This window comes from Coccinella septempunctata, chromosome 4 (assembly GCF_907165205.1).
Source record: "Coccinella septempunctata chromosome 4, icCocSept1.1, whole genome shotgun sequence".
Taxonomy (NCBI): Eukaryota; Metazoa; Arthropoda; class Insecta; order Coleoptera; family Coccinellidae; genus Coccinella; species Coccinella septempunctata.
In genome coordinates this window covers 7,071,524-7,083,747 of record NC_058192.1, presented here as the reverse complement: position 1 = coordinate 7,083,747, position 12,224 = coordinate 7,071,524, and the positions used below count along the sequence as shown (strand labels likewise).

At 38.8% G+C, this 12,224-nt stretch overlaps 1 protein-coding gene across 1 annotated transcript in view; it reads left to right on the top strand.

Moving 5' to 3' along the window:
• Positions 1-11,018, top strand: part of LOC123312320 (sperm-tail PG-rich repeat-containing protein 2-like) — a 41,191-nt gene extending 30,173 nt beyond the window's left edge. The window contains exon 9 of the mRNA XM_044896686.1: positions 10,822-11,018. Within this exon, the coding sequence (XP_044752621.1) occupies positions 10,822-11,001 (180 nt within the window). The 3' untranslated portion in view covers positions 11,002-11,018. The remainder of the gene's footprint in view (positions 1-10,821) is intronic.
• Positions 11,019-12,224: the final 1,206 nt, after the last annotated feature.

The following is a 12,224-nucleotide window of genomic DNA, read 5'->3' as shown; positions in this document are numbered from 1 at the left end:
CTGCTTATTATAATTCTTCATCAGTGAATGACAATCAAAGTATTAAATGCTCAAACGAACATATTAATCTCTTTGAAAAATGAGTTGAATTGTATCGTTTGATTTTTAACTTTGAATTTTTCTCAGTAATCTTAGTTAGGTCCAAAGGTTCCAGATGATATTTCGAACTTTATGTTATTTCTGCTTCATCATAAGTTTAATTATTTTAGATTTATATACAGCAATCATTTTCCAATTTCGATCTTTAAACTTTCTGAAGAAACATGTTCGATTTGAAAAAACCTTGTGGACATTGATCTAGAGACTATTTATGTCGTATATGTTGGCTACAATTGAACACTAAACTTACTTTTCCTCGATTTTTGAGTGTTGAATGAAAATACGTTAAGTACAAATTTCTTGAATTGGACCGAATCGTATTCCAATCCGACAACGCTGCACGAATCCGCATGCTTCCAATTTATGATCCTGTAGCTTCAATTGATATGACTTTATTGAGGGTACGTTGTTAACACGTTAACTAGTTTGCCGCTCGAAACTTCATCATTGCGATCGGCGTAGTATTCAGTCGTTTCAGCCTCCATAAAATTGAATTGCTCATTTCTTATTTGCCGATGTTGTTTCGTTCAAATTGAGCAGTTACTCAACCGCCCACAAGACCACTTGGAGGATGTTGAAGTGAGGCGACAGAATAAATTTTGCTCTTCAGAGAAAATCACATTTTTGGTAGGGGACTTTATCTATGACAAAAAGAATGGGTGACAAGTGAATAAAAATATATGTATTTGTTGGGATTTTGAATGATATACTAGGTAACATCAAATTGAGAACACTCAGTAGTAGTTGGAACCTTTTATGGGATGAAACATAATGATCTGGAAGAAACTCCAACGCTGCATATGAAAGATGAAGCAAAAATGACCCAAAGATACACCTAATTATTAATATTCAATAAGAAAAGACCCTATAAGATATTATTCATATATTTCATCAAGAACACATCGATAAAGGTCAACAGATCCAACATATGAAATCTAAGTATTCAATATTCGCTACTGAAGAATTTACCAGTTAGGTACCCTTACTTTTTTCATTCGAAAATCTGGGAAAAAAGTTTGAAAACCGCTGTAGCGTGACCTACAGTGTAATACATTACGAACTTCACCCCAAAGCCTGTAACCAATTTACTCTCATTGGAAAAAACCCTTCCGAATTGCAGCGAAAACCTTCACGCTTTCGGTCGTAGCACGAAAGAAGGTGCTAACAACGATTACCCCAAAGAAATGAAAATCCCCTGGAGCACAATACCCTCGCTGAAACGAGAAAACTGAAAATCCCCTAACACGAAATCGACAAGGTTGTACCCACGAGCTCATAAACCATCGAAAGATGTTAATCAGCCGCCTGTTTCATCTAGTTATATCATGAAAACCGACGAACGAGATTGATTCTCCAATAGTGACGAGAATCCACAATAAAATACACTGTAAAGTTGAGAACAAGAAACGGAAAATCATCCCTCCCCCCTATTCCAACTTTCTGGGTCGAATAAGACAGGGAAATCCTCTCGCGAAGGACCAAAAAGACAAAGAACCGGCCCGCTACCGATAGTTCCCTGATTTCCCGTAACGGCGCTTCTGCTTACTTATTTAAACATCCAATTCGACCGTACCACGTGCCATACCGACTACACGCTTTTCTCTTCCGTACACTCATCAAGTTTTCACGACGGCCTGATGGAAAAGTGTCAGAGGAGACGTTCCATCTTTCCGTCGAGGAAAAACGGGGGAAATTTCGTTAACGGCTTTCTGGATCTCGGTGCGTGGTTCGTTTGCCGATGTCGTGAAGTTTAAAATTTCGACGAGGTTATAGGATGGACCGATTTTCGTTGAATTCGTTTTTCGAGTCATTTTTATGAGTTTGGAATTAGGGAGAGTTAGGGGAGCTTGAACAATAGAAGTGTTAGAAATTATCTGATATCGAGAAGTTTCTGAGATGTCCTCCTCAGGATAAAATCTGAGTTGTCCAGAAATTTCCTGGAAAAAACTCGTAGTCACGGAAATATTGGACTGAACTCTTCAATGAACAATACAGGGTGTATTTGAAGGTGAGGCTTTTTTCCAACAGAAGGTAGAACTAGCCAATATGAAGCGTTTCACCAAAAGTCACCTATAGAAACCTTTCAAAATTACAAAGTTGAAAAAAAATTGTAAATGCTTACTGAAATAGATCCTCATACGACCCTAGACCTTTTGTTAGCTAAATTATAGCAAAGCAGTGGGAAAAAACTCGTCCCCTGATTCGACCATGTGGTTTCGTTTACGATATTGGCTCGTTCGATATTTACGTGGTAATGAAAATGAAAATTTAGGATTGCCGATTTGTTCTCATTATTTTTGAGTAACTTACACGATTTTATGAAATGGTTCGTTTCGATACCAACTGACAGAACAGACTTAGGATACAAGTGTAAAAAATAGAAAAATACTTCAAAATCTCACCAATAAAATTCGTCTAAATTATTCACGAATTTTTTCACAATGGGCATCAGAATATTCTTGTTCGAACATTTCAACAATCTTCGTATAAATGGGATGAAATGGGGAAACATCATAGCACTTTTCCAACATAACTAACATAAGCACTTTCAAGAAACTGCCTCGATTTTCTACGTTTATTTTATTACCCTAAATTGCACGATGAAATCATTATGATTCTCTCAAAAGCGGCCTGATGCATCTAATCCGATGAACTTGGTACTGAACCATTTATTGTCCAGCCATATGTTTATGTTTTGTTTCGTTTTTGAGATGCCGGAGTCACCTTCCACAGTCCCCTACTTGGAATTCAATGAAATTTTGCCGAATTTCTAGGGGTTGTATCTTAGCCATCTTGGATATTTTATATACATAGATGAGTTTTGGTTAAACGACTTATTTTGATGTGTTCTACCTTCTGTCAAAAAAAGGATCACCGTTGAAAACATCCTGTATAAGCCAACCTGTGGCACAGTTCAGCTAAACTCTGCTAAAGATGACCCTCGAAAAATTCCCAAAAAGTTAGGTTCAGTTAAAACTCCCTCGAGAACGAACGGTTACGCCGAGATGGGTGAAGTTCTCAGATTTATTATTAGAAGAATTGCTCTATCAGAATAAGTATCACATTTAGATCTTCGATTATTTTTCTGGAAGATAATCGACTCGAAAGCTGACCTTCGAAAAATTCCCAAAAAGTTGGGTTCAGTTCAAACTTTCTCAAGACCGAACGGTTGTGCCGAGATGGGTGAAGTTCTCAGATTTGACACAAGAAAACTTGCTCTTTCAGAATGTGTATCACGGTTAGATCTACGATGATTTTCCTGGAAGAAAAATTACTCTAAAGATGACCTTCGAAAATTTCCCAAAAAGTTGAGAGAAAAAAAGTTGAAATTTTCTCAAGATTGAACGGTTGCAGAGGGAAGCTCTGAGAAATTTCGAGATTTATTACGAGAAGAGTTGCTCTTCTCGAATATATAAAAATATAGGTGATTCAATATTCGAAAACATTGATATTTCCTGGAAACGTATTGCCTAGGAAAGTGTCTCCTTCTTTTTGAGCAGATGCACATCTGGCACATGAATTCTGGGTAGGAATAAGAATCTTTGGTTCGGAATCTGGACGGAAACTGCAAAGGGGGACATCTCCGAACGGTGTCGAGGTTTTCCCCCTCAATATCCAGGGCGCAATTCGAATAAACGGTTATGTTTATTCGATTCGTATTTACAACGCCGCTATGGAGATGATGAACGGAGATCGCGTCGTAAAAACCGGGTAAAATCGGCGAAAACCCCCTTTTTCGTCCACTGAAACCGTGACTCATCGCGTCGTGCGGAAACGTCGGGGAGGGCCAGATTTGATTTTTATTGTTTCGGCCGTTCTGGCCGCGTCATTTCCGGCCGTTTCCCGGCCTCCTCCGACGGCCGCGAACTTGAAGAATGGAGCGGGCACGCGGACTAATTGCCGTATGGGAAATTCATCCATCACTAGAACGGGAGACGCTGAGATCAGCCGTATATGGTGGAGTTTTCCGAGCGCGCGTATTCGATGAAACAACGGAAAATCTGAGTTATCGCCCGCGTCCGATCGTACATTTATGAGTTATTTGTACGGGATCACCGTTCATCATCGACGGCGCTGAGTTTTTCCGCCCCCTTTGCTTCCTGTTTGCGCCGATATTATTTTGCTGAGGGTTCTATTCTTCGCGGCAATAATCGTCAATCTCCGATCGGTTATTAATTGCTGCTGGAGAAGTTGGAGGTGATTTATGTAGTTCGGAAGGTCCATACAATGGAAAAAGGGGAAGAAGTAGATAAACAACAAACAACACTGTGATTTCGATAATTATTTTTGATATATCGAAAAATCTCTGAAAATCATGAAAGCAGTGAAGATTTCGATTGAAATTCGATCTGGGAGGACTCTTCACCTACAGAAACACTTCAGGTTTTAACTCCCAGTCTCTGAAACAAAATCAATTAAAAATTGATTTGCCCCTGCGTAAATTCTTGCACTTATTTGTCAGGAGCAAACCAGATACAAAAAATTGTTGCCTGACAATGTTACGAAGTTACATTTAGAGTCATTCGGGGCAACTGTGCGCACTTTTTCCTTTCAAGCCATACGCCATACACTGTTTCAAATGTTGAAGCTAGGAAAATTAAAACATATTCATAGGATAGAGAATTTTCTAATCTATAAAAAAACATCAAAAAGCCAACAAATCAAAAACGTTTTCTTTCCGCAAAAAGAAATTTAATGATGAAAGTCGGAGTGCGTTCACATGCCCCGTATTGCGGGTAAGTGTGCGCACCCTCACGGGGTAAGTGAACGCAGTGCTTAGTGAACCACACAAACAAAACAAATTGCGAAATAATGTCATCAAAATGTTACAATATTAGAGAAATGCTGTTTATTGTCAATACAGAAGCGCCTTTTTATAAGCACTGCATTATGGTTCGTGCCACAATTCCTGGTGAACACAACACTTGATACATTACCCTGTTGGTGGCTCTTCATATTTTTCCGAACAAATAGGAGAATATTGATGGAGTCTTAACCAAGAAAATCAACAATGTCATAATTTATTCCTCACTGAACTAATGCCCATATAATGAATCTATGCGCACACTTACCCGCGCACACTTTCCCCAGTAAGCCAAAATTTGAATTGAGGTTCTTATAGAGTTGAGCAGCTAAGAGAAATTAAAATTTTTTATTATATATTTTGATTAATATGCCCATGATCGAATAAAACATTGTTTAACACTGTCGGACTCGGAACTTGGACCTGGCAGAATTTGCAGAGATGCTGAAAATTAACAAGAAAACTAGTGAATTTGATTGATTGCAAATAAAAAGTTAACGAAACGTCGCACGGCGCACTCTTATGAAAAACTTATTTGGGGATTCTGCGCCCTTGCTTCACCCAAATGAACCCCTCTTTCATACATTGCATAGTCGAGATATACGCACTGCGCACACTTACCCACTGCGCTCAGTTACCCCGAATGACTCCAATTTTGAAGTTTCATTTTTCGTTTATTATCAGGCAACAATTTTTTGTATCTGGTTTGCTCCTGACAAATTAGTGCAAGAATTTACGCATAGGAGCAAATCAATTATTTCAATTTTGAGTTTCAGAAGATTGTGATGATTCCAATAACTTTTATGGTGAAACAGATGTCATCTTGCCAGTTGACATTTAAAAATGATTGGGTTTAATAGGAGAATGTTTAAGTGATATGTTTCAGAAAAATATGCAAAGAATTTGGTATTCATTGGGCTATTTCTATCATTTTGTCTTATTCTGACTAACATCCAAAAACTCTAACCATTGTTATCGGAAAAGATGAAAAGAATTAGTAGAAAATAGACTGATCAGGGATAACCTAACCTAACGTAACCTAACCTAACCTCATTGCAGTCAAACCTAAGAATCAAAATAAAAAAAAGGAGTGCCTTCATGAAATACCGTGTGATTGTGGAAGAACCTATATTGGAGAATATAAACGTCTTCAACAAACAAAAAAGAGCTCCCTCCATAAACGATTCATATCGTTTATAACCATTGTTATCGGAAAAGATGAAAAGAATTAGTAGAAAACAGACTGATCAGGGATAACCTTACCTAACCTAATCTAACATAACCCAACCTAACCTAACCTAACCTCATTGCAGTCAAACCTAAGAATCAAAATAAAAAAAAGGGACTGCCCTCATGAAACACCGTGTGATTGTGGAAGAACCTAGATTGGAGAAGCTAAAAGTCTTCAACAAACAAAAAAGAGCTCCATCCATAAACGATTCATATAAATATATGCTCGTCCAATTCCTGGGATGAGATTAAATGGGATGGGCACTCAGAAACGTCTGAGCCTGAGATCCAATAACAAATAAACATTTGAAAAACGTGAACAAAAAATCAACTAAATCAAGCTCTCACTGAACCAGAACAAGAATATATTGAAATCGAATTCTCATAACCTTTTGATAGGAATCTACAGACAACATTTGTGGCCTAGGCAGCATGCTACCTACTAGGGCTAACCTAGGCACGGAAATAAATAACCGTATCTATTCGGCATCACGGGCATTCTGGAAGCTAAAGGTTAGAGTGTTTCAAAATCACGACCTCAATTTGAAGACCAAGACAGCTGTTTACAAAGCAGTGGTCCGTCCAACGCTTCTTTACGGAAGCGAAAGCTGGACGCCCTACAGGCGACATATTAAAGCAGGTTGAACAAACGCAACAACATCATCTAAGACAGATAATGCACATCAGATGGTTCCACAAAGTTTCGAATGCAGAAGTCTTGCAACGCGCGAGTTGTACAACAATTGAGACTCAAGTAACGAGGGCCCGACTCAGATGGAGCGGCCACATTCTGAGGATGCAAAACACAAGACTCCCCAAAATAGCTCTGTATGGCGAATTGACAGAGGGAGCTCGGAAACCAGGAGGCCAGTATAAGCGGTTTAAGGATACACTACATCAATCCCTAAAATCATTTAATGCCAATCATAACTGGGAACAACTAGCGTTAGACAGGTCACAGTGGAGATCTATGGTGCACAGTTATAATGGAGACTCGAGAAGAATTCAGCGGCGGCCAGATATGTTTGGTGACTATCCATGCCCGGAGTGTGGAAGGATCTGTAGGTCACGGTTGGGTCTCTTCAGTCACAGGAGGGTACACAGTCGCAATTAGCCCCAAGAAATTATAAGTCTGTTCTTTTTTATGTCTTTTGTAGATTTATTCCCGGTAACGGGATACAGCAATGAATGAATGAATGAAGGTGGCGCACCCGTTTGTTTATATCTCAGTAGACTCTACCCGATTTTTTCGAGAAGTTCGTTTTCAAGGTTTCAGAATGACTCTTGTTCGATCTTATGACTTCCTAGCCAGAATGAATATTGAAAAAACGGAGGAAAACCGAATCTTTCTCATGGGAACATCTCAGTCCATCAAACCTCCAGAATTGCTGCCGCATTATCTAAGATGCCCGACGTAATCACCCCAGACAAACCCCGATTCCTTCTGGAGGAATTCTATCGGAAGAGACAGGGTAAAGTTTTTATCCGTATATCGCCTTTCCATTGAATACCCGAAAATCCCCCTTAACAATCGTATCGGTCGAAACTGTCAGTATAAGTTTCTTTCGCGTACATGATGAACTTGAGGAACGCCGGGTAATCGAGAGGGGGTAGATGCGGAAAAATCGATACGGGCAAACAAGAAAACAGAGATTTGTTCAAGGAAATCGCATGCTTAAGGAACATTCGCTGGGGGGAGTCTTTTCTACGCGGGAAATAGTGCATTTTCTGTTGAAAGCGAATGTGCGTTTCGTCTGGACCCCAGATTTGCGAGGATTTACGACCACTTGCAGATGCGTATCCGAAGAATTCCAATCCCTTATTGGCACAAGAAAAAGTAGATTTGAAAATGACTTTCTCCGTAAAGAGAAAAGATGCCCTAGACTTGCATTGAACCCTTGTTCATATAATAAGGTCTATCAACAAGGATTGAACCTAGGATTGCTGTCTTTCAGTCACTTAGTAACATTAAAACTATGGGCAAACTTATTTGTCTACTCAACAATTCGAGGTACTCAAGAAATAGTTGACAATTTCACTTATAATAAGTAGTATATGCCTTATTTGGTGAATTAATTAAGCTTCACAGTCAATTAACGTCAGAGGTTTCCAGACTTTAACACTATGTACAGATTGATGTTTAAATGTTTATCTATTTAAGCTGTTATAGATTTAACATTATAAAGGGATTACAGTGCAGGTCTATTGTGCCTAAATCAGAGCTGTTTTAACCATCTACAGTTCACCTTCTAGTTCCAGAGTTCTAAAGAACTCCAGGGTTTTAGGGGATTATGTCCTCACTCCTGAAAGCATTCTTTTCGTTGGTGAAGTATTCTGGAATCAAGTGAATAGAATCCCATAGAATCTTCGTATACAACACACCACAGTTTCTGATGAGCCCAATCAAATCAGATGCTTCCTGGGGCAACAGTGTCTTGTGAAGCCAGTGGGGATGTGCGACTTATTTTTACTTAGATCCAGATACCTTTTAGGTTTCGTAGCTTCAACTTTTTGGCATGATACATCCCTGGATGATTCCTCCAAAGTTTTTTTCTCCTTCTACTTAGGCAGTACAGTGGAAAAAAAATTGCAGTCGCAAACATAGACAAGGAAGAATGCTTATTTGCATTTATTGTTCACTATAGCCAAGCTTTCAATTAATAGGAGTATTTCACAAAATCTGAATGCTTTTCTTCTGGAAAAGTAATTTATATTGTGCATTATCGATATTAGTTCACTCGGTTGAATGTACCTCCAGTAAATTAATTCGATTTTCAACGCCCCTCAGTGGAAAATGCGTGTTGGGTTATGAGAACAGTAAATTTCACAGATAAGATCGTTTTCTCATGGTCTATGGCTAACAGAGAGTCGCTCATTGTTTATGTGCGTGAAGATCGCGTTGAATTCTATTCAAGGAAGGAAGTTGTTAAAATGAAAGACGAGGGTAATCAGATAATCACTAAAAATATTTACACTTCCTCATTCTCGTATCTCCAGGAGTCTACTACCGTTTTATTATGTAGGTGTATGTACACAGAGGGTTCATTGAATGCCGGCAAAGAAGTTATTGAATAAAACATGTTGTTCGATGATATATTACCCGATAAAAAATATATGACGTCCATTGATCTTCAACAATATGGTATGAAGTAGAAAATTTGAAATTAAGAGTTGAATGAGCGTTGCTTGCATGTGCTCTGTTTTGATTTTTAATACAACGTTTAGATCTTCAAGAAATTGACCATATTTTGTACAGTGGCGGAGACTAATCTCAATAAGGTGAAGGGGAAGGTTAGAGGTTGGCTCAGGTAGTTGTTTTTTCCTTTCAATGCCCCTTAGACGTAGTATAGTCTAGAAAAAGTTTCAATATTTCAAAGAGTACCAGAAAATTTTCAGTTTTCTTCGTTTTCTATACGCCCCCGCAAATTTTACCGACCTCGCTCGCTCGCTCAATGTAACCTGCTCTTGATAAATACCTTCCGCGATTCGCCAAGGGGTAATTCTCTAAATTTACCCTGGTAATGTTTCAAATTCAACCGAAATAACCCAACTCGTTGTGTATACAGCTGCGTCTTGAGGACCGGCTCTGTGCAGGCCACCCCTAAGCGATTAGTTACGGACAATAAACAGAAAGTCTGGCTGCGGGGGTGTTCTGTCGTCTGGAGGAGTAATATAAGCGACGCATCATCGGGGATGTTTTCGCGTACTTTTGAAGGACGCGCAAATTCACGAAGTAAAATCGAAGGGCCCATTGTTATGGAGATATTTACGACGTAGGGCTAAAAGTCGTAAAATGATCGTGATCAGCGCTTATGGAGGATATAACTCGATTCTGGTTGCCGCGGGGTTAGTTCAAGTCCGCCATCATTATTACTGAAAACTGAACGATCTTCAACTGGAAACTGTTTATGGGGTGAACTGAATATCTTTCCTCGTTTCGATGGTTTTATGTACATTTATATATCTTTATTTTTCATTACCTTGTTCGAATAATTTCCAAGCTATAATAAATCGGTCATTGTTTAATTTTTCATGGGTGAATTGTTGAATTATCAGGAGAGCTCATGAATTTTTAGCGATAATCGATTACAGTGGTCCATTATTCGAAATAAATATCTGAAATCTGACGTTATATTTTGACATTTTGACCCCCAGTTTCACAAAGCTTGATCCGGGAATCAACGCTTGATTGACGCATTAACGTCAACTTGTTTTCAATCGATAATTCAGTCATAAACATCCAGAATATCATTCTCGAATCAAATTAAAATCTATATACGTTCATCTGATGATCCTCAACTGCAACTTCTTCAATGAATAGAGAAATAAAAAAGTTTCAGTGAAATCTTTTGGGAAATCGAGGCCAATCAAAGATTTGTGAAACCCGAAGTCAATTTACTCGGAATATGACGTCTCTTTTGCTATTTTCTTTCATTTTATTTGATTACATTTATAATAAACCTACATTTGAATGGTTTCGTATATATTTCGAAAAGAGTAGCAGATTCTTTATTGTAACTTCATGAGGTTATTTCGATCTACATAATATCTGGATCCACAAGGGTGTTCACAAATGAATTAGGTCAATTATTATGGTCTCCCCAATAGATACTCTTTCAATTTATAACTGTGGAATAATTTCATCTGTATGTACTGTATTTTATTTGCAGAATTGTGTATTTTTCCAGATTCACCCCTTATACGGTGAGAGCATCTACGGGGCAAAGAACACCTTCAATCTGAAGATCGCAGAGTCAGTCCTGAGAACACGACTGAGAGTTCCGCCGAAGGACACCTTCAAGGACTACATCAAGACCCTGAAAACGAAGAAAAAATTACGATGTTACGCAACCATCCTCGACGAATAAATCAGAGTTCAACTCAGCGTTCACGTGAAAAAAACAGTCCTTTCCTCTGGTTCCACAAAGTCGAAAAAACGCCATATAAAATTCGGAAAAATGAATTCCAACTAACCAACCTCTGATTGCGGGTATTCGCTACGAACCGCGCTCTGCAAAAAATTCCCGGCAAAAAGAGAAGCTAAACTTTTACCCATCGTTACAATGTCATAGCGGAAGGGCAAAGTATCGTTTTTCAACTGTACGTTTCTAATGCGTCGAGCAAGAAAGGAATTTTCCCTTGCCTTCCTCTTTGTTATGAAACTTTAATAATCGCAGTGACTGGAAGAGGAAACCTATAAATCCTTATAGTTGGGATTGAGGTATGCGGTCGCTGGCAACTTCCGTAGATATTTTCTACTCGGGAACTTTGCAAGTTAGAATTTCGCCCGGTGATTAAAGGGGGTCTATCCTGGTTTTTCGTACGGAGTAGATGGCTAAAGTTAGGTACGATTGTTTGTTATTCGGAAGGGTATGTAAAAATGAGCGAAGTTCATTTTGTTTCGATAATTCGAACTCGTGAAGTTATTGGGTTTGAGTCCATAGAAAAAGCATGGCATTGATCCAGTATTTCTAACGATAATTTTGAGTGTTTCCGTTTATATTCAGCCTATTTTCAAGAATCTTCTATAATAATAATAGGTATGATATAATATCAACAAGTGTTGCGATCTGAATTGAACTGGCCAATTTGCCATCGTCAAGGTCCCAAATGGAGCACGCCCCATCGAAAAAAAGCAGATGATGACCATGGTTTCGGTCTCATTTGACCTCATCAGAGCAACATAGCTTTTTTCTCCGATGGAGAACGTTTGGAAATGATGGACCCTTACTCAATACTGGCAAGCGCTACTGAGTAATATCCAGTAACACAGCGACTACTGAGTACTATACAGTTACCCAGAGCGCCACCCAGTATGAAACTGTGTCCGATTCAATTTCCGAATAGAAACCAAGACGAAGACGTTACTGGCTATTACTCAGTAGCGTTTGCCAGTAGTGAATAAGGTTCCATCAATTCCAAAGCTATATTGCTCTAAATAGGTCAAATGAGACCGAAACCATGGCCAGCATCTGCTTTTCTTCGATGGGGCGTAGTCCATTTGGGGACTTGACGATATGGCAAATTGGCTAGTTAAATTCAGATCGTAACACTTGTTGATAATCATATCAGCGGGTGGTATGCATCTGAA